The sequence below is a fragment of the Protopterus annectens genome, chromosome 16.part0 (genome assembly GCF_019279795.1).
Source record: "Protopterus annectens isolate FY-2018-M chromosome 16.part0, PAN1.0, whole genome shotgun sequence".
Taxonomy (NCBI): domain Eukaryota; kingdom Metazoa; phylum Chordata; order Ceratodontiformes; family Protopteridae; genus Protopterus; species Protopterus annectens.
Window position 1 is genome coordinate 467994139 of NC_056750.1, and position 26693 is coordinate 468020831.

At 39.4% G+C, this 26693-nt stretch overlaps 1 protein-coding gene across 2 annotated transcripts in view; it reads left to right on the forward strand.

The window, feature by feature from the left end:
• Positions 1-26693, forward strand: part of LOC122790821 (disabled homolog 2-interacting protein-like) — a 1962433-nt gene that overhangs the window by 1565495 nt on the left and 370245 nt on the right. For both annotated transcript variants that reach the window (XM_044058453.1, XM_044058454.1), the window contains exon 9: positions 20851-21035. In XM_044058453.1, the coding sequence (XP_043914388.1) occupies positions 20851-21035 (185 nt within the window). The remainder of the gene's footprint in view (positions 1-20850; positions 21036-26693) is intronic.

Below are 26693 nucleotides of genomic sequence, written 5' to 3' on the forward strand. Positions count from 1 at the left end.
CTATTGGAAGTAGTGCTGGGCTATATTCCAGCAAATCAGTGACCATTTACTTGTGATGAAACAACAGCTGGGGGCAGTCATTTTCATTTACAGACTGCTTCAATACCCACTCATTCTTGTACCTTTCTTAACTATATACAATTCCAGTGTCAGATTACAATCCACATGGCCAGTTTTATATGAAATGAAGCCCATGACACACCCCTATTGCCCAATGGGTTTCACGGACAACCCTTTGTGCTCCCTGGTTTCCTTCAATCCTGTATACTCCACAGAGTCCAAGTAGATTACATCTTTCTTGTTTTTTCAGTTTGTCTTAATTTTTAGATTCTTCCTCAGTCCTTTTCATGCACCCTAACTGGCCAAGACAGCACTATAATAACTATGAAGGATGTAACTGAATTAAACAATTGGTCTGAGGGCCACTAGGCCCTCCCAGGAGCTATAGGTATTAAATGCCTTGAGGAATATTTTAGAACCCTTTTCCATTGTTTAATTCAATGATGGCATGAATGAAAATTCATAAGTAAGGAAAGAAATTGAGTCTTACTTAATGTTCAAAGCTGACTAAATAGCATTTCACAATAAAATGAGAAGGCAAATGCTTGTGAGGATACATAAATCATGTCTCAGTATAGTGATTGCCTTCCTATCTCCCAATAAAGATAGACATCATCTTTGTACCACTGATGCTAGACTGAGATTCAAACTGAAGTAACATAAGGCCACAGGCATATATTTCAAGTTGTTGCTGTCATACATTTATGCAACATGCCCTTTTACCTTTACTTCCAAAATACAACAACCTTTTTTGTAAGCCTCTTATGTTACACAGGGATGAGAGTGAAAAATTAAATGGCCATAATTATGTATTTCAGTCTGTTTGCTGCCTGATGTATATGCAGCATGCCTCCTTACTGGTACCCACAAAAAGTATCAACCTGTTTATACATCTGATCTTTGATTGCTGGGAGAATAGAAAATAGTGATCATAGTGATATATTTCAGCTTATTTCTCTTAGACATTTGTTTTTATTATTGTAACATATTACATTTCACGTACATATATTTTTCTTATGAACTTGGCTGTTAACTTTTGTGAATATTGAGTGTTTTATATTTCATATGTTTTCTTTCTAGAGGGGTTCTTTAATTTGCAGCAACATTTTAATTAATTGAGTAACTTCACTGGTGTGAGTCATACTATAAGATATAAGAATGTCTTGTGATTATGCTGAGCTAGGGATGCTAGTTTAGCTTCATAATTGGCTTTAGTGGACTTTACAAGATATCTAATTTGCTTCTTCAAGCTGTGGAGGGTATCCTTCCTCTGCTGAGTCATTTCCTTCTTGTTGTTGGACATTACTTTCTTCCTCTTGTTATATAACCTGTCTATGCTTGATGTCTACCAGGGTGGCTTGTTTTTTGTGAGAACCTTGTTTTGATCAATTCAGGTACAGCTAATTCTATTCAATTGTACAGGTGTTTATACATGGCATTTATGTACACCTCTGCATAGCAATCATTGTTGATAGTGGTAGCCGGGGGGGGATTGAAACTATTTATGCCATCACTTAAGAGGCTGTAGTTTGCTTTGAAGAAATTCTTCATCCTTTTTGCTCATGGGGGGGGGGGGTCAGGCATGATCATTACTTCAAATGAGACTGATTTCTGATCAGACCTTACCAGGGAGGGAAACACACAAGGGACAGTGCAGAGACTGCCTGTGTTGGTGTTTACTAAGTTTAGGACATTCGAGCCCCTTGTGGGGGTGCAAACTAGCTGTTCCAGAGCATTTGTATTATCAAAGTCTAGGAACCTTAAGGCAAGTGTGTCTGTGCTCATATATGACACCCAATCAATGGAAGGATAGTTGAAATCACCCATTACCAAGGTGTATGGCTGTCTTGAGGTGTATTTGTCTTTAATGAAAATGGATACACCTCTGCCTTTGGTTTTTTCAACCTTGTTTTGAGATTTGAACTTGTGGAAGGCATTATAGCCTTGCATAGCTGGGGTGCTGTCTGCAGCCTTGAACCATGTCTCCATGACTGCACAAACATTGGCATCATCCAAGGTAAGGGCTGCTTCCAGTGAGTGCAGTTTTTGATTTGGACTGCTAGCATTAAACAGCATAACCTTAGGTTGGTCTCTAGTGGATTTTAGTACGTTCAGAATATTGTTATGACATTGCCAATGATTTACCGTCTGTTGACAGATCTTGTGTCCCTTCTCAAAAGGTTTGTAATGCACTATAGTACTTCTTAAATATCCTGCATCCACCCCAATAATAGTATTATCCTAAATGGACTAGAAGGGGCAGGGTTTATCCTTTACTCTGGATAATGAAGGACATTTAGCAAAAAAAAAAAATTATCAAAGGAAGCTAGCTTGTATCAAATACAAATCATATTACATTAAATACTTCTGACAGCATTAGTAACCACTAAACAGAGTTTTCAAAAAATCCAAAGTCTAATGACATCAGCCAATGGCAGGCCTCCCTACTTCATAATGCAGGGGTACTGTGGCATGAGATTAACAAACTCACCAGTACAGCCTAACCTCTTCTTCCTCTTCCTCTTCCTGTAGTTTCTCAGGAGACTGCTGACCAGGTCTCTTCAAAATAGAGACATGTCCAGTGTCTCTATCAAATGCTTCTATTAGCAATCTTGGTCTGTTAATTTAACCTTGAAGTGAACGTAAGTCCTCTGGGCTACTATGTGCACATTTTGAAACTCAAAGGATTGCATAATGTATCCTTGTAACAGTGAGAGAGAAACTGCAAGTACTGATTAGATAACTAAGTTTGAAGTTACAGTACCTCAGAATATCCCCTTTTAGTTATGTCTAGTCATCTTTGACAGTGCATTTAAGAACATGTATGACTGTGCAACCCTTCACATAGGGGAATGTGCAGATGTGAAGTCCCCCTGCATAAATGCCTTAATCACTTTACAGTGTGATTCACTTTATTTCTCTGACAATCTCTCCTTAATTTTCTTAGATGTGGGACTTGCATTTGTGGATCTTGCAGTTTTGACTGGAAATGAACCCGTTATATGTGACAATATGACTTGGTTTTCACAGTTTTCCCAATATTTTTATTAAGGATAAAATAAGAGAATAAACACTGTCTAAAACATTGATTATACATTATTTACATAGGCCTGAAAAATGCTTCAATAGTACAAATATTTAAAAAATAAAAACTTTCAGTGAGACAAACAAGTAATGACTAAATAGGGTTAAAAATCAGTTCAGAAAGTCTCAATTAGGTGTGATGTTCTTTGTGTTTCACTGTTGCAGTCATTACATTTGGGTAATCTGCTGGCAGGTTGCCCTCAGTCGGCCTGAATATCAAAGTCTTGGGTCCTGCGTCGGTTGCTGTCTCCTCTTCCATGACGTCAGGTCGTCAGGGGTATAAAACATGCAGCCGACGCCATTTTCTTCAGTCTTTCTTGCCGCACGGTGCCCGAAGCAGAAGCAGTTCGCAAGTGCCGGTCGTCCGACTCCCGAAATTTTCACATTCGAGTTTAAGAACCGAAGTCTTCAATTAAAGCTAAGTACCCCATTGGGGAAACTTTTTCTTGCTCTTTACCGATGTCAGTAAAAGTTAATAATTGCATTATTTGTGGGAAGCAAATACCTCATAAGGATTTTCATTTCTACTGTATTCCTTGCCTAGGCCCAGATCATAACGTGCCTTGCTGTCAGTTTTGTGCTATATTTAACCAACGCACTGTTAAGCATCAGTAAATCTTTGCTTCAAAATATTTTGGAAACAGATTTAATTACCCTGAAATGTCATCGGATAGCAATCCGACTACCAGAGTTCACAAAAAAAACGCAAAGAAAAGGACAGAGATAGACCATCGAGGTCCAAAACCGACAACAAAGCTTCTCCTAAGCCAGTCGCCGGTTCGCTGGTACTCAGTGAGGCACTTTCACAGCCCCTGATACCCGCTACTTTTGAGTATTTTACCAGCGAATGTCTCTCCCTCAGATGGGTCCGGAGCCGCTGAGCAGGCACCGACTTCTGATGGTGTTTTCAGGCTTCAACATTTCTATATAAAACCGACGCCAGCTACAAAAACAACTTCTAAGGTTAAAAACTGATGCATGAGCCTTGTGCTTAGGCCCCTATGCCTAAAAAACAGATGATCAAAATGGCTGAGGACTTAATTACCTTGATCGGGGGTTCCCAACCCCCCCTGATAAGAGGCCTAGGCAAGACACTGATTATGAATCTTCAGGTCAGGTTTCTATTTCTTCTGATTCCTCTTCTGATCAAGAATTTTCTATACCACCCTATGAGGATTCAGATGCAGAAGAATCCATCCCATCTGCATATCCTCCTGAAGATTATTCTTTTGGGGAAACCTTGCATACTTTAAGGGAACATTTTCATTGGGAGAGTCAGGATTTCTCGGAATCAAAAAAGAGGCTTAGGGATTTCTTTTTTCCTTCTTCTTCCTCAGCATAGGCCTTTGGCTATACCTCCTGTATTAGACATTGTTGATGATTTGTTTTCGGAATCAAGCATGGCTCCTGATTCCCTACCTCCGGCTCTTAGTAAGCCAGACAGATATTGCAGGGTTCTTGACTCCCACAAATTTTTATTCAAAAATCCTGCTGCTGATCCTGAAACTATCTCACAGGGTCCCAAAGGTGTAAAGGCTTCATAGGTTCATAGGTTGATAGGTTGGTACTAGGCTATTGGTACTAGGCTATCAGCCCTAGGGCCCAAACAAGCCTAGCCATAACAATTCCCTGGCTATTTCTTCCCACACTATTTACTTCCCTGGACCCCTGTCTAGCAGGGTGACTGACGTGATCCCCGGGGTGAATTTCCTTTCTCCCATCCAATCGTCAAGCTTCCTTTTGAAGAGGGCCAAAGAGGCACTCTGCTTGACATGTATGGGCAATCTATTCCAGAGTCTTCTACATCCAAGAATCCTACCTCCTCTGATAGAGATTCCAATGCGCTGGATAGATGGGGCAAGAAGGTTTATACGTCTGCAACCTTGACAGTTAGGGCCTTAAACTGCCAGTTTCACATGCTTAAATATCAACACCATGTTATGGGATTATTGAAACAGAAAATTATGTTGATTTCTGAATGTGTGGAAAATAAAGAATTACATGAATTATTGCATGCAGCAGAACAGGTTGGAAAACATACTTTGCAATGTTGTTTTGATTTCTTGGAGGCCTCTTGCAGGGCCGCAGATCTGTGATTAGAAGGCATACCTGGCTCAAGGAGCAAAATCTGCCTGATCATGTCAAGGCTAAATTGTTGGATGCACCTTTACAGCATGATACTCTGTTTGGTAATAAGGCAGAAGAAATTTTAAAGAAAATGGAAGACAAAGCTAAATCTATGCAAACTGTAAAAGATTTCTTACAAGTGCAGCCACCCAGATTCAGTAGATACTGGCCTACTTAAAATTGTTCCTTTCCTGTGTGCAGCAGAGCCTCACAAGGCAAATCCAGGCGCTCAAAGGGCTCTAGATACCAATCACAGGGTTCTTACAGGTCAAAGCAATGGGGTGCCTCTACCTCCAAATCTGGAGAAAACAAAGCGCAACCCTACAGTAAGCAGCCTCAATTACTTCCCTCTACCATCACCAAGCACTTATCTTTTGGCAGCCCCCTTGGGGGGAAAATTAGCACTTCATGCTCAAAATTGGCAGTTAATAACCCAGGACAAGTGGGTTTTAAACATAGTATCCCAGGGATAAAGATTTCATTTCCATACCATGCCAATTCCAAACAGTTGGCCAGATCTGCCATGAAATCAATAGGCAGAGGCTCAGAAACAAGTTACGTCCCTCAGGGATATGGGGGCTATTCAACCAGTACCAGAACAGGAAAAAGGACAAGGTTTTTATTCAAGACTGTCCCTGGTACCCAGAAACGACAATGCCTGGCATCCAATACTGGATTTATCGATTTTGAACACTTTCTTGGACATCCCAGAATTCAAAATGCTGACTTTACAACAGCTTCTTCCCATGCTGGGCAAGAACGCTTGGTTAGTGACTCTAGACTTAAAAGAGGCATACCTGCATATCCCAATAAGGGAATCGTGCAGAAGATACCTCCGCTTCAAGGCAGGTTTTATGCATTACCAATTCTCTGCACTGCCCTTTGGCTTATCTACTGTGCCCAGGGTCTTTACAAAGTGCCTGGCACCAGTAATTGCATTTTGCAGACAAAAAAGCATACAAATCTATCCTTACTTGGACGACTGTCTCATTCAAGCAGAAAACAAGGGGCTTCAACATCTGGCATTTGTAAAAAGGCTTCTAACATGCCTAGGGTACACAATAAACTAAAAGAAATCACAACTGGTACCCTCTCAAAAAATCGCATTCCTGGGTGCAAGCTTGAATACAACTGCCCAGATGGCTTACCTTACGCCAGACAAACAAAGGCAACTGACTATTTACTTCAAACAGATGGCAACAAAAACCCAGTTATCTGCAAGACAAATTCTGCAGGCTTTGGGATTCATGGCATCCTGCAGTCTACTAATTCCATATGCAAGACTGCATATGAGGAAACTACAGTGGTATCTAAAAAGTTTATGGAGTCAACATTGTCACAGTCTGGAAACAATGATTCCTCTCATTCCCTGCCTACAACAGGAGTTTCTTTGGTGGGCAGAGACATGTCACCAGAACATGGGACAACCTTTCACTCTACCCCATGCCACCCAAACCTTAACTACAGATGCATCAGACTATGCTTGGGGGGCCGAGCTGGTGGGGAGATGCATTCAGGGCATATGGAGCCCAAAACAAATGCATCTGCATATCAACCAGAAAGAGATGTTAGCTGTTCAGAATGCCCTGACAGCCTTCAAGGACTTACTTCATCCAGGACAACTACTGATAAAGACGGACAACACCACGGTTATGTGGTACATAAACAAGCAGGGGGGTACACATTCCTACCCCCTTTGTAGAGTAGCCATGGCATTCAAGCTCAGTTCCTGCCAGGAAAACAAAATACTCTGGCAGACGACCTAAGCAGAAATCTTATGGACCCTCACGAGTGGAAACTGGATCCACAAGTCTTCAGCATGATAACAGAGAAATGGGGGAGTCCAGACATAGATCTATTTGCCTCTCCCCAAAATTATCAACTGGACAAATTCTGCACAGGACTTATCACAGGCATGAAAAGTGGATGCCCTATCCCTCATTTGGAAAAACCTATAAGTCTACGCCTTTCCTCCTCTGCCTCTTCTCCCCAAGGTCTTACTAAAGGTCATGCAGGAAAAACCAAAAATGGTACTAATTGCCCCGGACTGGCCTCGCCAGCACTGGTACCCAATTCTAAGGAATATGTCTCAGCTCCCTCCTTGGTACTTGCCTCAAATACCTCAGCTACTGTCTCAGAAGAGCAATCAAATTCTTCACAATCAGCTCCAAACTCTGAACCTGGCTGATCATGTAATTATTCAAACTCTTCCACTCAGTAAATCTGTGATGGATGCAATTTTGGAAGCCAGAAGGCCTAGTACTTGAAAAATCTTATGCTGATAAATGGAAGAGATTCTGTGCTTGGAACCAAGCACAAGGAACGGGCATAGCAAAGCCAAATATTCCTCAGATTTTACAATACATGACTGAGATGCATGACAAGGACCGTTGTTATTTTTAGAGTTATATGTGTCATGCAGTTTATGGGAATTTATCCATTTCATAAGAATTTTAGCAGTGGATGTTAATCTAAGTGGATGACTACTTGTTGTATCAGAATTATCTAATAAGCAGTTAAAATTACCCCCTAGAATCAGATTCCCATTTGATATACTAACAGTAAGATTGAGATGTTGTTTAGCAGTTGAAGCACCCAGTCCTGGGAATCAGTAAAGGTTAGCAAGTGTCCAAATTCTGTGATTGAATTTTAGGATAGTGATTAGTCCCTTGGGGTCTTCATGCTTACATAATATTTGAGGGCAAATAATACTATTCTTCCATAGGATCATCACTTCTCTCCTTTTAGACTTAAATGAAGCATCCTTTTCTGTATTTTAATAATAATAATAATAATAATAATAACAATAATAATAATAATAATTATTATTATTATTATTATGTATTTATTTAAAATGTGTTTCCTGTAGGAATACTATTTGTGGTTTGTTTAAGTTAAGGTATATCAAAATATTTGACCTCTTCTTTGAATTATTGATGCCATTTATAGTAAGTGAAGCTAAAGACAAAGATATGGTGAGTTATAGGATTAATTTTTCCAATGGTCATTAATAACTGATTTTATTATCTCAAAGCATTCAATGAAAACTTGAGACTTCCAAACTTTGATTTGTTTAAGTGACATGTTTGCAAGAATCATGACTGTGAATAGGATGTGAAGTATATTATAATCAGGCCTAAGTGCAGAAAGAAACAACAAAATAATCTATTAAAACATAGAGAAACAAATAATGTATTTCCCCAACACGTACATGGAATTAAAAAAAATCTTCGTTTGAAAGATGAGATAAAATCAATCAAACTGCATTCCCAAACCATCATGAACATACCTATCAGCTCTAAAATGTACTAGTAAAGAGACTTGTGCTGTAAACATACAATTGATTGAACAATTTCAACTAAATTATTAAAATGTAGTGAGGAAAAAAGGAGAAACACGCATATATTAGTATCTTAAGTTACTTATGTAATACTGGATGTTGAAGTTCCTGTCTTTGACATGAATTACTATATGAGATCAAATGAGTTTAAAACAAGTACAGAATCTTTGTCTATTAGCTAGAGTCAATACAAATTAATATTTTAATTACGTTATCTAAAAATGAAGAGGTAAAAAGGAAGCTGGGCTCCTCTTTTATAATATATATATATATATATATATATATATATATATATATATATATCAAAAGACTGGTGTACATATATTAGAAAGTATTGTGAACAACAATAATGAATATCAAAGGAACCTATAGCTTGGCTCAGACATTTATATCTAGTTAGAGTATATATCAGTCCAACTGGGTTTTCACATTTTTCATTTGTAATGGTTACTCTGCAATGGATAAATCAGTGGCTAGAATGTATTTCTATGTAAATCTTTAATCTCATGATGTATATCCCTAAATTCCTTAGAGCATGGAACATATTTAACAGTATCTCTTTTCAACATATTATCAACAGTTCATTATCTTCCGGTACTTTCCCAGACCCTTGGAAATTAACTGCATCCATACCCTATCCTGGGGGCTGCCCCAGGGATGTCTGGAAGCCAAGTTATCGAGAAGGCAGCTTCTTCATGATGGCAAGACTACCTGAAAACTACAGCCATCCTTTGACCAACAGGTTGACCTCAGAAAGCATTTTAGTAGTTGTACTGCACTATTAAATTTTACAGACTACATATAGGACATCTGAATCTTAGGTTCCTTACAATGGGCACACATATGGACTTGATAAAGGCGTTTAACTCTGTGCCACATAAAGATACATTTTCTCAGCTAAAGATCCTTGCTTTGGACAAAATGCCCTACTATGATTTCACCACTACCTAGAAAAAGGAAAGGCCATGTAAGCTTAAAGTAGGTACTGATTTCTTCTCTCCTAGTATTGTCTGATTATTAATAATGGGTCCCCTTTTTTGCTCCTTTTGCATTAACTCCAATTTATCTGTCCTTGCCAAATATTAACATGCTTTATACATGTGTGACCAGAATCTACACTATTTAAGCAGAGGAACTTCTGCTATTTAAAATATTCTTATCAACAGCATTTCACAGAACTTCAGCAGATTTCATAATGGATTCCTCACTGTTATTTTTGGAAAACAAAGACCTTGCTCTTTGGCACACATTAAAGAATCCACCATAGAGAAAGACCTGTCTGTTTTAGACCCTGCTGGATGCTGAACACAGATAGTTTCCCATTAAATACCTGGGATACGGCTTATTCTTCTGTGTCCTTTGGTGAATGTTTCTGAAGATCCACTACATGCACAAAGACTTTATTGTGTACATGTGGTTCTGTCTGTAAATCTTAAAGAACCTTAGAAAGGGCCATTATTAAAAGAGGTATCCTCATACCCATTTTGGAATTTGATCTTTCACTACCAGCCAAACTATCTAATGTGTACTCTTCAAGTTGTACTGAATTAGTTGTTTCATGATTAACTTTGATAGCAGAGATCATGATTGCCTTATACTGGATATGGCTGATCGTTTTCCTGTTACTGTCCAAAGTAATGCTTATTTGAAACCTCCCTTATTGGAGATAACTCTCCCCCAAGAGCCTCATTGGAATTTTACAGAGCTACTGTTGTTTTTGAGTTACTTGATTTGTGTTCAAAGAGATGTGATTTACAAAAGCACTGCTAAGCGATTGAATAGGCCAATTATATTGTGTTCTGTTTTACAGTTTGCAGTTCAACATAGCTGAAAAGAGGTGCCTCTGGGCCACCCTACTTGTAAACAGACAATTTTTGAATGTTTTAATGGCTTTGTCTGCAATACATTTTTGTGATGATGTTTGTATTATGTGCTCTTCGATCATAGAAGGACCTTTTTTGAAAGCACAGTTATATGTGAGTTATTGTCAGAGGCAATTGAAATATTTTTGTGATGTAACATTAGCTTTAAGACATCCCCTGTGATACATTCTTACAGTTCTGTGTAGTGCAAATAGAAGTCAGTGGAAGCAGACGTATAACCAAGAGTTCTGTGCTCGTATCAGTGACAGATGAATTAAAACTCTGTGGTAACTTCTTCTGTTAAACCAGGTAAGCCCATAATACACAAATAACTATTTTTAGGGTCAACCCAGGAGCCAGTCTGGTTGTGACATATGACAAGGATCTGTGCTGGGCCCCCTATTGTTTGTAATTTATTTCTGTGAAGTCCAGGGGAAAATAGATGGCCAGTAGTATTCTGCATTAACTGCCCCTTGGAAGATAGTTAGTCATTGCACCAACTTACGGTTCCCAAAACACTGTGGCCATGATCTTTCCTAATGACTTTTGGGTCTTGAACTTCTATGACTTTGGTGAACTTGAGTGCCGCCATTGCATGGACTATTGTTTTGTCTCAGGATCATAGTGATGTAACCATGTTTCATCAACAGTAACTAGTTGTTCCAAAAAGTTGGCACCAGTTTGACGAAAATGCCACAAAATCAACTTGAATGCATCCACTCAACATCTTTTCTAGTCAGCATTCAAACATTTGGGCACCCACTTGGCTGACAGTTTCTGTATACCCAGCTGCTCAACTTAAGCAAGCAAATAAGACTTCTAGTGAAGTCATCCAAAGCTAACTATGAATTCAGATTAGCTTCCCTAACTAAGGATAACCACAAGATGTTCTTTAGTTACATCTGTAACCTCAAAGGTAAAGACCAGATTTGCGCTGAACTCATAGTTAATGGTACTATATATATAGAAACAGTGGATATAGCAATCCTGCTGGCTGACAGGTTCAGTGACAACTTCACATCCCTGTCCCCGCCACATATACCGTAAAGCATCCCAAACACCTGTCCCCTGCCTAGTATCTCAGAGGAGCAGGTTTTAATTCTCTCTCCAAGATCAAAAACACTCTATGGGACCAGACGACATCCCAGGCTGTGTTCTCTGTGTTCTACATTGGTTAAAACAGGAGTTAGCATCACCACTGAGCACGCTTTTCAATCACAGTCTAAGTGCTGGCTTCGTCCCAGTAGAATGGAAAATGGCTACCGTCATCCCTGTGCACAAAGGGAATGCATCCACAGACCCAGGAACTATAGACCTATTAGCCTGATGAGCCTTATCTGCAAGGCCATGGAACGAATCATCATGGACCTTATTAAATCATTTTGGAGCAGCTTAGAAAAAGCTACCTGCTTAATTCCACCATGGGAACAACAGTGCAGCCTGAGCTCATTTTCAGAAAATCCATTTTGAATACCATACAGAAAACAAATGTTCATAACTCTTTAACTGTAAGAGCTAGACTAAAAATGTAAATGTGAAAATTGTTCAGCAGAAACTGACATTTCCAACAGTGTAAATGTTGATAGTGCGTATCAAAGTCATTATTAAATATTTGGCAAGGAATGCTGATATTATGCATATGTTTTTACATTTTTGGAAAAGCAAAGCACAATATCTTGGTCAGTGTACCATGTAGACCCATACAATGTGTATTTAATTTGTTTGTATGAATGTTAGCTTTAAAATGATACCTTAACGATTATTGTGTGATGCTCCTTTTCAGAGATATTCACAGAAATATGATTAATATAATGTTTCTAATAATTGATAATTAAACAAAGCATAATATCTCATGACCTGTAACAGACAGAGGCTATATATCAGCATAGAAGTTGTACATCTCAATGTCAGCTTCAAAATGATGCATCATTTGTGTCATCACCATGCTCCCTTGCAAAGATATGGGCATAATAATGAGAAGTATTGGAAATGTATAATTTTCATAATCCTACAAGACTAAACAAACTGTGATTTCTATTCATGTGTACAGTGCACAGACACAGTTCTTTTACCATGTTGTAAGGAGTAACACTGTCTTCAAAACGAGGTATTACTTGGCACACAGACATGCTCTCTTGCAAAGTTATTTACCATGTTGGAACTATAAATACTTTCCTCAAAATAAGGTATTAGCACATTCAGATGCTCCCTTGCAAAGTTATTTACCAAAATATGAAAAAAAGTAATAATCTCCATAACCTAAGTCCAAAACAAATGTTTATATCTGTACATGTGTACAACATACAGGCACAGTTCTTTTACCATGCTAGAACTATCAATACTGTCTTCAAAATGAGGTATTACTTAGCACATTCAGATGCTCCCTTGCAAAGTTATTTACCAAAATATGAACTAAAATAATAATTTCCATAACCTGAATCCTAAAAGAACTGATATCTGTACATGTGTACAGCATTCAGACCCAGTTGTTTTCCCATGTAGACACATATGATTGTAAATATACACATTCTTTGTGTAGCCAACATACTACTGAATGAGTACATGTAAAGAGAAAAAGCAAGGTAAGGACCGCCACTCCACTAAGGAACCCAGGACAAGCATGGCACTTCTGTGGCAGGCAAGGCCATCTGATATGTCCAATAGCTGTGCTGGCTACCCACTCAGACATAATGGAACATATGCTATGTCAAATACCATAAAGAAATAGCCATATTTTGCAGGTCAAAATCATACAGAAACGGCTAGCAGAATGGAGAATTGGCAGAAAAGAAAGGGAGTAATAGTCAAATCATGTTTCCTTTGTACACTGTACCTTACAACAGCTAATATACAGACAGGGAGCAAAGGTGGAGGTGTCTGAATTTACAAACAATATCTCATGCCTATTTTAGAAGCAAACTATTGCATTTTTCATTAAGATTTCAGAAGAACAAACTTTTGTTTTTTTTCCTTAAACAAATATACATGCCAGAGATGGTATAAGTGAAGAATCCAAACAGATAATTGAGAACAATGCAGCCTTTGGCACATACCTGACCAGCCAGATGCAACAGCTTCACAAGCTACACACAAAGAATACAGGGAGTAAACAATACCTATACAGACCATCTCAAATCTCTACCTTTGTACTTGGTCTCCTACGGAATGCTGTGAGGCACTCTAGGACTAGCCTACAAGGTATCCTGTGATGTCACACTGATGGATTTGCTGTACATTCACAAAACATATAGTTTCAAAAATACCCACTCTACAAACCTGAACCTCAACTACAACATAAACAGTACATGCTGTAGGGGCATGACTTCCCATGTATGTGAAGCAAAGCTTATCCCTACGCTTATTCAAACATAAATTTGGCCAAAGGATGGGAAATCATACATTTATCCCTGGTTTGGTACCTATGTCCCTAGAGGACAGGAGCAGCCAGTGGCTGCTTGCTGTGTACAAGCCTATAACATAACTTTAAAATTCCTTTAGGATATCACCATACATCAACAATATTTTTTTAAGTTTGTGCTAATCATGGCTGGCTCTTCACCAGTAGCCTAGTAATCACCTATGAACCTATAAATGTAAAACATGAAAATAAATGTATGAAATGTAGGCTTTATACACACCACCAGTTTTGTGCTGCCCATATAAATACATGGATTTATGGGTGAGCATTCTTGCCTTAGACTTGCCCATTAACCATACCCAAACAAACATTATACTCTACATTTATATTCACAGGTAGTACCAAGCTCTCACATGTGGCACAGAACTATGGTTTTATCCTCAACTGGGCCTAGTATGAGCCATGAGAATCATATTTACGTTAGACATTGCTTATGTGTTAGCATGGTTTGCACATTCTTAAAATTGCTCCTGGATCCTTTAAATTCTTCAGTCAGCACCCAGTACTATAACTACCACCTCTTATCTCCTAAAAGACCAGTACCCTTGTGGGACTGACCTTATCAACCAAAGACAAATACAAGTCGACTATAAGTTACTTCTGAAAGCATGCAGATAACAAATACAACAACCAACAAAAGGAATAATCAACAACACAAAGAAGCCAGGAAAAAAACTGCAACCTTTAATGTCTACTGGTACCTCGGCTATACAAGCCTTCACAGGAAAACTAATTGTGGAAATTTTGTCATACATTTCACACTCATTGTACTTGAAGCACAGCTAACTAGCTATATGCTGCAGTCTAGCAGATAGCACAGATGACTAGGGTTGCTTTATATAGTCAGGGTTACTTATGGCCAGCGAGCTTACCCTGTTAACAAATATAAATAAATAAGACTAGGGCTGCTTCATGTAGTCAGGGTTACTTATGTCCAATGAGCTTACCCTGTTAACAAATATAAGTAAATAAATAATTGTACAAGTTCATCTCATTCAAACTCAGCTAGTCCATTTGCCAGCATATTCCAGATGAAAGTGCTAAGAGACAAGTTAAAAAGCAGCAGGAGTAAAATGTCATGTTGTTGTATTATAAACAAAATGACCATCAAGATAGGCATACTGAAATTCTACCTGCATTCCAGTTTGAGAAAGTACTTTACAGCTACTGCCTTATGACCAAAGCTTGTCAAAGATGTGACATTAACCTATCCATTTTCCACTCTAGCTACTACTTTTACTTGAAATGTTAAGACGTAATAAGCAGCAGTATACTATATGGGGAGAGTAGAGATGTGTGGCTTGCATAATTTTACTCACTAAGCAGTCTCAATGCCAGGTGCATCAGTCTTGTCAACATACATAGACTTCCCCTTACACCTCTTCAGGTCTACTCCATGTTTCTCATGTCCAAATTGTAGCAATATTAAGTTAGCTCCTGGCACTCAGTGCGCAGCAGTTCTGTCTTCTCATAGTCGGTGCAACCTCTGGGGCACACATGCAAGAAATGGGGTTTATGGTGTAACCCTAGGTGAATGCAAAGAGGCACAGCCTTTCTGCAAATACACCCATGGAATGTGTGTTAAGTGTAGCTTGCCTTTGTGGTCTATCCAGTGGCGTACATGATGTACCCCCACTCTAACAGCATCAAATTTATGCAGATACATACAATGACAAAAATAAAAGAAACTGTAATCAAAAATTAATACAGAAGCACAAAGACAGACAAATAGAACATGCTACTTTCATCCTACCCCCAAATCAGATAACCCACCTCCACCTGCCCCTTCTCTCCAGCACCCATGCCGCTGTCATTAAATAATTACCATTCATACTGTTTTGGCTTGTAATGTTGTACATTACAACACCCCCGTACTCTATGCCTTCTCTTTTCCTAGATCACCATATCACCATATCCTTTAAAAATGACAGTCCATCATTTGGAAAAGGAGCACCTTCCTGGCCAGCTATTACAAACAAACAATGCCATAGCTTCTACATATGAGTATAAGTACATGTGACAAGGGACTATATAAATGTGAGCAAGTTAGGCCCAGAATAAAGAAAATAACCAATCTGCCATGTACAATACAAAAACGTAACAGTCACCTAAATCTATTATTACACTCCTTACCAATGTATTCAAATGTGTGCCAACTATAAAATACATCAAAGACACAAAATACAGCGTTCCAACCCCTCTGAAACAAAACTCAAAATATTACATGCAGACAAGATATTTTGTAATAAAACTCAGATTAACTTGTTCAATCATCGTCACTTTAAACACATGTAAAAATATATAACCAATACTAACCAATATATAACCAAACAAATTACCTCCAACACAAATATTTTACAACACTTTATACAGCGTCCAACATCAAATGGGACAGTGGTAGCACTAGCAGCAGCACAAACTTCATGCTTGGCAATACCAAGACTTGCATACTGAGCACTTGAGTTCTAAACCCATACTATGGGGGTCAATACTCACACTACAATACCCATTACGTATTCCATGCACTCCATTTCTGAATATTTTGCATAACCAGACAGGAATTGCATTATTATAGTAGTAATGGGATCGCTTAAAAGAGATCTGACCAAATTGCCACATTTTACATCGAAAAGAAAAACTGTATGATTATTTATTACAGACATTCAAAGAAATGAATAGGGTGAGAAATATAAAACAATGTAGACAGCAAAATAAGGCAAGCACAGCCCACGATGAGAAGCTACACTATCTGAAATATTTAAAGTTTATGACAGACTTACAACTAAGCCATATTTATTCCTTATGATTTTTCCATGTGTGACAAGTTATCCATCACTGGTGATTTGTTTACACTTTTGTTTGTCTAGTTTATAATAAAGACCCACAACTGGTAAGAAATTTATAACTGCACTGTCAAATGCCACAAATAAATGATTCTTCTGTCACAACCCTTTCTGTTATGCAAGCAGTGCACTTCCTGGGTTCCCGCACCCACCTGGGTTTGTAATTATGTATGATCGATGTGACGTATTGTAGCGCCAACATAAAAAAACAGTACTGCAACTGGATGGACAGCCTTACTCTACAGACTTAAAGTTTGATTAGACTCGTGATTCATGAACTTGAGTATGTATCTGTTCTGTGGATGGGAATGGGATGGAGGAGGAATTGAGTATTGAATAAGGGAACGGTCTTACAGTACTGCACCAAATCCATTACAGATAATTCACACGAACGGCTGTAACTTGTCTGACACATTCAGAAATAGAAACTTGCTCACAAATAACCAACGTCAAGTGTGCTGTAAGAAATGTAACTTAATTATATAAACAGTACACCTTTTCTGCAGGTGTTGCAAGCACCCACTGAATACAATACAACGAACGAAGCAAGATGCACATTACAGAACTCAGATATAATAATACCAGTTCAGGGCTGTTATATTTGCTTATATTTGTTTTCCAGGGTCCACTACCGATCTCTGCAAACCTTATTTCAGTCCAGGAGCATAGACTGGCTAAATGACTTGCTCAGAATTGCAGTTAGGCAACATTAAGGGGATTTAAACCTTGCACCACTGGTCCACAATAAACAGCTCCGACACGAGGAAAACAAATGCTATCACAACAGTTGTGTCTTCAGACTGAACTTGAAGCTTCTAAGTTTATAGTTCCTTTATAGTTTTTATTACAGTTGCAATTAAAGATCTCAGCCCTACATCACAAAGGGTACATGCCAGCAGTACCACCACTAAGTAACGGACAAGCTAAACAGCTGTATGAAAAAAAATTCTCATAAAAAAAGGAAACGTATGCAGCCATATGCAGTAAGTTGGGTTCAGTAAACAGTGGTGAGTTGGTACATTTCCTGAAGACAGAGTAGGAATTACGGGGGAGTAGAAATTACAGAGGAAATGGAGTGCACAGAACTTCTTTACATGTATAGCCCAAGTGGAATGAATTTACAGTGAAATATGCACTTACCTTGGTATAAGGAAGATGTCTGTTGCAGCTGTATGGCACTTGCTTTTCAGGGTTTCTCAAGGCTGTAAGTTGCGGGATGACTTACCGGTGATCTCCTGAAATGGTGAAGATAAATGCTCTGTTACAGTAGATAGAAGGATCCAGCAGCAATACAGCAAATAACAGAAAAAGAAAGGGAATTGCTACTGGAGGACCCTCTATTTATTGTAACAGAACAAAGAAAAGTTAGATCAGGGGGGTGGAGGTGTTAGGCAAGTGGTGGCTTGGATTGCAGGAATCTGATTGACTGCCACCACTTGCTTCCTGCAACACAAATAGAACTGGCTTGCAAGCAGATACACAGTGCATGGGAAGCTGATTTTATTGTAAATTGTAAATGCAAACATGATGTTAATGCACACTGAAAATTAGGCTGAGAAAGTACCTGACAAAGTTCACATACTTTTTCAACTTAATTTGTAACAGTGGAGCTAAAACTTTAATACAAAGTTAAAGGCGCTTGTGGAAGGCACTCGGGTGGAACAACATAACTTTTCTGGCATCCCAGAGAGTGCTCGGTTGTAAGGTGCCCTCAGAAGGTACTCGGGGTTAGTGAGTTAAGAAAGATATAGGAAATCTCCAAATGCCAACTCCACCCAGTTTGGCTTTGTCAAGGGAAGATCATGCCTGTTAAACTTGGTGGACTGCTTTAAGACAGTCACCAAACCCTAGACAAGGGCAAATCTGTACATACGGCCTACCTAGACTTAGCCAAGACCTTTGACACAATCCCTCACTCAGGCAGCATTGATAAACTCACTCAGCTGTGTATCAACCCATGTATTGTCAAGTGGGTTGCAAACTGCCTCACTGATAAAACTCATATGGTCAAAATAGGGGACTCCATCTCCTCCAGCAGGCCCGTAACCAGCGGTGTTCTACAGGGATCACTTCTGGGTCCCCTACTGTTCGGAATCTACTTCTCCGAAGTAGAGGCTAAAACTAAAAGACTGTGGCTGACAAAGTTTGCTGATGAGTGCAAACTGGGAGTGATCATTGAAACCTCTAGTGATATCAAAATCCTGCAAGAAGGTCTTACATAGACTGATGGCCTGTGCCAAAGTCATGCTCTTAAACTTAATGCAAAAAAATGCATTATCATCCCCTTGGGTAAGGGTGATGTTCCTGCAAACTACCACATCAGTAGCAATTCCCTAATCAGTCAGTGGTGAGAGATCTGGGAACACAAGTTGACAGAAACCTTAACTTCGATCATCATGTCTCCACAGTGGTAAGAAGGGCATTTTGCATTGCTCACTTCATAAGTAAGAGCATTGCCTGCAGAATAAAGAAAGATTATAACCCCCTGTACTCTTCCCTCATTGAGCCATTAATAGAGTACAATGGTCCCTTTGGTATGTTTGTTTCCAAATACCTGCAGCAATTGGAGAGACCACAAAGATTCCTTATGAAGAAAATTCAGGGTCTTCAAGATCTGTCTTATGCAAATAGACTGAAATCATTGTCACTTTACAGACTGCGCTGAGGCGACCTGTGTCTTACATGTAGAGCAATCTCCGACCCAGCTTTAATGGAAATGTTGCACATTTGTAAGTCAAATGGCACACGGGTCACTCACTCAAAGGAGCTTAACCTGGTATGTGACATCAACAGACATTGTCGGAGAGACAGGTTTGTCTCACAGAGGTTGCCCCACCTTTGGAACAAGCTTCCTATTCATGTTAAACAAAGCCCCTCATTGGCCCTATTTAAGCACAATTTGGATGATTGGATGGGTAACCAGAAATTCACCCTGGGGTTTCCACCTTTGTCACTCTTGGACAGGGGCAATAGGTGCTGATTTTAGTGTCTGCTTGAACCAGACATGCTTGGGAACATGGGTTGAACTAGGCTTGTAAGGGCCCTGGATCTGTTAACCTAATAATCTCCTATGATCCTATGATTATAAACCCAACATATACCCTGGATATCTCTAGTGTCTCAGCAATTGTTTTAGCTGATATTTTTTGCCTTTTAGCCAAAATCAAGTCATGGACACGGTCAATAATTTCAGGAGCTGACAGCATTTGAAGCCTCCCAGACCTTGCTGCATCTTTGGTCTTGAAATTTTCACTCTGAAAGTTTGAACACCACTTCTTTGCAGTTGAGTAAGAAGGGCACTTGCCACTCATTGTTTGCATCCTGGATTTCCTTTGGAGTTTTCTCCTGCAGGAATAGGAACTTCATGATGGCTAAGAATTCCACACTTGAAAATTTTGTACTTTTCATTGACAGTTCAGTCAATGATCTGAAACAATGTCAAAACATAGTGTTATGATTCTGTAAACAGGCACTGTGCAAGATGAAATAGCCTTCTTTTCAGCTACATATGCAAAATAATGCTCAGAATTTAGAAAGTTGGTCGGGCTTAAGAACTTTTCTGCATGCCCTCATAGACCATACAACTTGGTCAATAAGGGAACAAGGGTATAAGATAGCTAGGCGTATAAAGGCCCTTGGGCCAATAGCCTAGTAACCGCTTATGAACCTATGAACCTATGAACTTACTTGCCACAGTCACACAGTAGGCAGACAGAGGCTCTTAAGGAATTAAACACTCAACCTCAGGAAGGAAGTTGTTAACTCACAGCCTTAATCCTCTGTACTAACTGTCAGACTTTTATAAACATTTAATAGTCACTGGTTTAATGAGTGAGTGAGTGATGACATATGCATGTCTGTTAGCATTTACTCTTATGTAGAGAGAAAATGGACTGTAAATGCATGTCTGTTTTTGCTTTTTTGCCTAAAAGCAATAGTAGTAGTATATAATAGTGACTGTACAAGATAACATGTAACAATAAAATAAATAATGAACTATGTTTCTTTCTTTTTATCTGGCCAAAGATACATCTTGTCATGTGTTTTGAGTTCATTGCTTGATTTGATGTAGATGTAGGTGAGTTCATTCAGCTGCAATTTGCTGCCTTTCTGTAGGGTACCTTAAGTAAAGTTGGACCTCTGCCACGCATTCTAAGGGATATGAATACTGTAGTAAGCAATCCAGCAAGTGTCCAAGTCTCTGTCACGTCTGACCAAACTGCTTCAACTCCAAATGCCAGCAACAGTAGTAGCATCTCTGCCGGGCTGCAGAAAATGGTGATAGAAGGTGACTTGACTGGGTAAGCACATTTAATTTTCCTTTGATATTAGTGAAACAAAATGTATAGAGCAAATGCATTATTTCATTTAAAGTCATAATAGTATGTAATGTAGTTATAAGATGTGTAGAACTGGTGGAAGTGATGCTGCAATTTAAAACTTTTTGCTCAGTACATACCAGATAGCTTTATCTACAAGCATTAGCACTATATTTAGAACTGAATTATGCTCTCAGCTGCAGTAGAAATATGTGCTAATGGTTTCTTATGTGGAGATCTACAGATTGCCCAAAAGTAAAGCTGTTCACAAAAGGTGAAATTGTATTGCAGCTGGCTCCATGAATTACAGCATGATAGGCTCTATGTTGTTTGTCATATTGATACAACTTCAAAGATGAATAGTTAGTTAGTTTTACCCACTCTGTGTGGCATAGAGGGTTAAAGCCCTGGCTGTGACCCATACAACCCAAGTATGATTAGTGGCCCAAGCACTGGAAGAAGTGGGCAGGGGAGGGTAAGACTGCAAAGCAAATGTTGGCTCACCTAATCTGATAGGAGGGACTGGTGGCCCATTGACTATTTCGCTGCATGATGAGTGAGTAAATGATAGCCTCCAGGATTTGTTCTTGCCTATGTCAAATGAATGAGTGGGCTATTGTCGAGCATGGAGGGGTGGGGTGGGGAGGGGGGTGTGCAGTGAGTTGGACCAGGTGCACATTTACATTCAACAGCTGCAAATGACAAGATGCCTTATACAGTTATAGAATTCTGATTTATAACCAATACTGTGCTGACAATATCCCAGATTCTTTGAAGAGTGTTGAATGCACAGGATATGTTCATAGAAAATGGAATGGTGACCCATACATGTTCCCAAATTTTCAATTTAGTCTTAAATCTGGCCCTTTTTGTAAGACATTTTCTTTTCATTTTCAGTTACTATAGTTTATCATAGGTATTCTGTATTTATTTTATTTATTTTAATCTGATGTTGTCATTGTCATTCATTTGTCAAGGTTTGGGTCTCAGATACAGCCTTGGATTTGTCTCGGCCGCATTTACTGAGACTCTTGGATCCAACTCTCAAGGTCCTCCCTATGCCCATAATGCCTGAACGCCCTCTATTACCTCAGATCTTGTTTGCTGCTTCAATGCTTCAGACATGGATTGTGCTCTATTGAGCTCTTGGGGTGTTGTTTCTATGTTTCTATGGAACTACTTACTCCAATCATGCCAGTCTTTAGGAATCACAGTCAATTACACTAAGTCACATTTATAGTCCATTCAAGTCTTGGAGTTTATAGGAGCTTGCCCGGACACCACCACTCAGTTAGCCATTTTTCCTCTAAACAGACTACAGTCCATAAGAATGTAGGTGAAACAGATTATTTCATACACTTCTCCCCCAGCAAAACTAGTTATTCAAGATTTAGGATCAATAGCAGCAGCTATTACCTTGGAACTAATGGCTTGGTTCCACATGCGTGTCCTTCAGTGGACTATAGCTGCCCAATCATCAATTCTTCTACAGCCTCTATCCTCTCCAATAAAACTTTCTCAGGTTTGTAAGGATTCCCTGCGGTGGTGGGTGCAATCAAATGAATTTGCCACTGATGTCCTTTCGTGTTTCTACCCCCGGTAGCCATGGTGACCACGAACACTTCTCAGTTGGGGTGGACGGGCATTTCTTGGGACAGAAAATCCAAGGCATGTGGTTTCGAGAAGAGACCAATCTGTATATCAATGTCCTGAAAATGAGGGCAGTCCTTCTAATGTTGTAGGCGTTTCAGGGCTCTTCATCCAGGGACTATTGCTACCCTAGCAGACAACATGTCAGTAGTTTGGTATATCAACATACAGGAGGGAAACAAGTCCTATCCCCTTTGTTGATAGGCAGTGAGAGTACAGCACTGGACAATCTCCTCTAACCCGATTTCTTATGTCAGTGCATATACTGGAGAAATCCAGTGTGCTAGTCGACAAACTCAGCAGATCCATTCTGATGCCTCATGACTGGTCTCTCAATCAATCAGTGGTGGAGAGGATATTCCATCTATGGGGTCACCCTTGCTGCAGTCCATTTGCCTCTCCCCACATCAAGTGCAGCAGGTTCTTTGCCCTGATCCCCTCAGGGGGAGTCATTGAGAGATACTCTAGTCCATGTTTGGCCCTCCAGTCTCCTTTACTCTTATCCTCCCTTACCTCTAATCCCCAAATTTCTTTAAAAAGCAGTTTGTTTGAAGAGCAAGATTATCCTCATTGCCCCCTTTTGGCCTCATCAAGTGTGGTTTCCCTTCTTGTGGTCTCACTTTTTACATCTGTCATGGATTCTGGAACCCAGTCCAGACCTAATTTCTCATCCCTCAGGGATGACACATCCAGACATTGCAGGCCTCAAGTTGACCGCATCGTTTCTACAGTTCCATTAATGGTTAGACAGGCCAGGCTTTCCTACCTGGTCTGACAGATACTGCTATCTTCTCCAAAAGAATCCACTAGAAAATTTTATAAGAGTAAATTTAAAAGATTTTCTTATTGGGCCTACCAGAGATATTTAGATCCTTTTACTGCACATATTCCTGCTGTCCTAGATCTCCTTGCTTCAGTTATTCAAGAAGGGGCTAGTTTCTCCACTACCAAGGTTCAGTTAGCTGCCATTTTAGATGATCATACTGGTGATAATACTCCTCCCCCCCAGCTTCTTCTTAACTGTACAAAGCATTGCTTAAAGGTACTTTTCCGCTTAGACTTCCACTTAAAGATGCTACTCCACCCTGGGAACTTACTGTGTTACTGCAAGGTTTGATTCAGACTCCTTTCAAGCTCTCGGCCAAGTCTGATCTCAAGTTTCTCTCCTGGAAAATGATCCTTCTAGCAGCTATTACTTCAGTGAGGTGATTAAGCACTTTCTTCCAAATCCCCTTACTAGATTTTCAACAAAGATAGTCACTTTATGTACATCCTTTGTGCCCAGAGTAGCCTCAGAGGCAAACATCAATCAAGTCATCAATTTATCTGTGTTGTTACATGCTTCATCTCTTAGATGTGCATAACTCCATTTTTTTCCAACTTTTATTTTATTGTATTTTGCAACATATAATATATAAAAATATACAACATGACATTTTCTTTTGAACAGGTAAACCTTGATATGACAGTTAACAAATTAATGCTTTTAACTTCTAGTCTTCAAATAACAAAATTCTAGTTTCTAAAGAGTCAGGTTCGCAGGTACATATAATTTGAATATTTGGAGTAAAACAGGCATAAATTTAGAAATAAGTGGTAAGTAACAGGATCGAATTACATAAGATATATACAACTATTTATATAGAGTGCTACAAGTTGTTAAAGTTAGTAAATAATCATTTCATTACTATGAAAGCCAGGTAAATCATTTCAATATCTCCTTTCCTTTTTACACCTAGAGAGCGCAGTTTTCCTTCTGCAACCAGTCCATCTGAACCCGAACCTGAAACTAGGCAACAAAATGATAAACTTAGACCAATTTCCCCAAATCAAAAGCTATACTGTCTGGGACTTCTATAGACTAAAGGACAAATCCTTAAGCGATATTAAAATGAATCTTAATCTAAGTAACAAATATACAATACTGAAGCAAATTAAGGAGCTGGTGTTTTCTATTACAGGCATCCCAGATGGGGTAGAGGAAGAAGTAAATCTTGCTCACTTCCTAGTGAAATCTTTAAAAGTCAAGAACAAGATGCTATCAGCTTCATACAAGCTAATCTCTGCTATTAAATGCTAATCATCTCTTACATACGCTCACTACTGGAAGAACAAACATCCTAATGTAACTGATGATCAACTCTCTTATACTTTTAATAACACAAACAAATTCTCCCCCTTCAGGAAGCATGTGTATACCCAGTTAATGATAAAAAAATAATACCTACTATACACCTGAACGTCTAAATAATTTCTTCCAAAACATTTCCCCTCTTTGCCCTTTTTGTCCATCGCAGTTGGCTGACTTTTTGCATATTCTCTGGTACTGTAAATATGCACAGAACCTATGTAACTCATTAGGGATCAAACATAGCTGCATTTTTATCTCCATAGAACAAAGGTTTTCAGAAAAATGGATTAACTGTTCATCTCATTTGGTCCCAATAGTTTGGGAAAATCAGTCTCTAAGGTTACCTTGGCAAAGCGGTTAAGGAATTGCATATCATTTGTTTACAGTCAAAGAGGTCTGTCTTTGCCCAGTCCTCCTAAGGCTCACTCCACTAGATCCATGGCTACTTCATCTGCCTTCTGGTCCAGAACTTCTGTTGATCATATTTGTGCTGCAGCCACTTGGTCCAGTGCCCATACCCTTATTGCTCATTACAAGTTGGATTTGATCTCCAGAGGCAGAACTGCTTTGGTACTCGGGAATATCCTTCCATGAGGGCCATTAAAGGTTCTTGTAGCTGGGGACTCTGTCTCTTACATTGAAGAATGAATGAAAATGACAACATCAGATATAAAAGGTATCTACTTACCATAACTGTCCATCTGTGTTGCCCATTTTCATTCTTCCTGTACCCCCCCCCCCACTTCTTCCTGACTTTTCATCTGGGAGTGACCTGATAGTGATATTGGAACCACTTTTCCAGTTAGAGCCCTATCTTTCTCTTTTCTTCCCTTTTATTTGGACTGTTAGGCAAGGTTCAAAGGACAAAACCACCACCGTAACAGATACAAGCATGCAAAATCTGAAGGGAATGCTACTCAATGCTAGAAGTCTAAATCTCAAAATGCACTTTCTCGAGGCACTCTGTGCAGTTACTGAGAACTGGTTCAAGACTCCAGAGAGCACCCCTGCAATACCAGGCTACAACACTTACCATACTTTTCGGCCACCAAACCAAGACCAAAACACTAAAGGTGGAGGAGTGTCCATATTCACCAATGATATTCATACCTCCAGGCTAGTTGCCCAACACAATGTGTCTGAAATACTCCAGGTGCAACTAACACTAGTTAAGACCGCAATCCAAATTGTAGCTTGCTACAGATTCCCCACCATGCCCCAAGATTCTCACTACACCTTTCTAAACATGCCGGAAAATATTAAGATACAACCAAACACCCTAATACTGGGTGATTTCAACTACCCTGCCATTAACTGGGAAAACTACTCGGGTACCAACACCTTTTCCCAACAGTTCTTGGAATTCATAAATTCCAATGCCCTGGATCAACTAATCCATTGTCCCACCAGAGGCTCCAATATCAGTACCAACATGGGAGATAGATGCTCTACACCAGTGGTCACCCTCTCATTGGTCAGGTCTGACCATAAGCAAATCACCCTTGACATCCACATCCCACCCCCACCCCCCCAGTAAGGAAACCTCTGTAAAAAAACTTCTCCAAAGCCAACTTCATGCCACTCAAGTCTGAAGTGACAAACTTCATGACACCCATGCAGATGGGAGCTGAAAGTTCAACTGCTGAATCCTACACTAAGGCATTGTACGAGCACATCCACTCGTGCATGAATCATGCCATCCCAAATAGAACCAAGATGCTTTCCTTCAAAAAAAGAAAGCCAATCTAGTGGTCCTCTGCCATAAACAAACTATACAACAGAGGAAAGAAACTGTTGCAGAAAAGAGGAAAATCCTAGGATGCAAAAAACTCCCTTACCAGACTCAGTAAGAAGCTGAG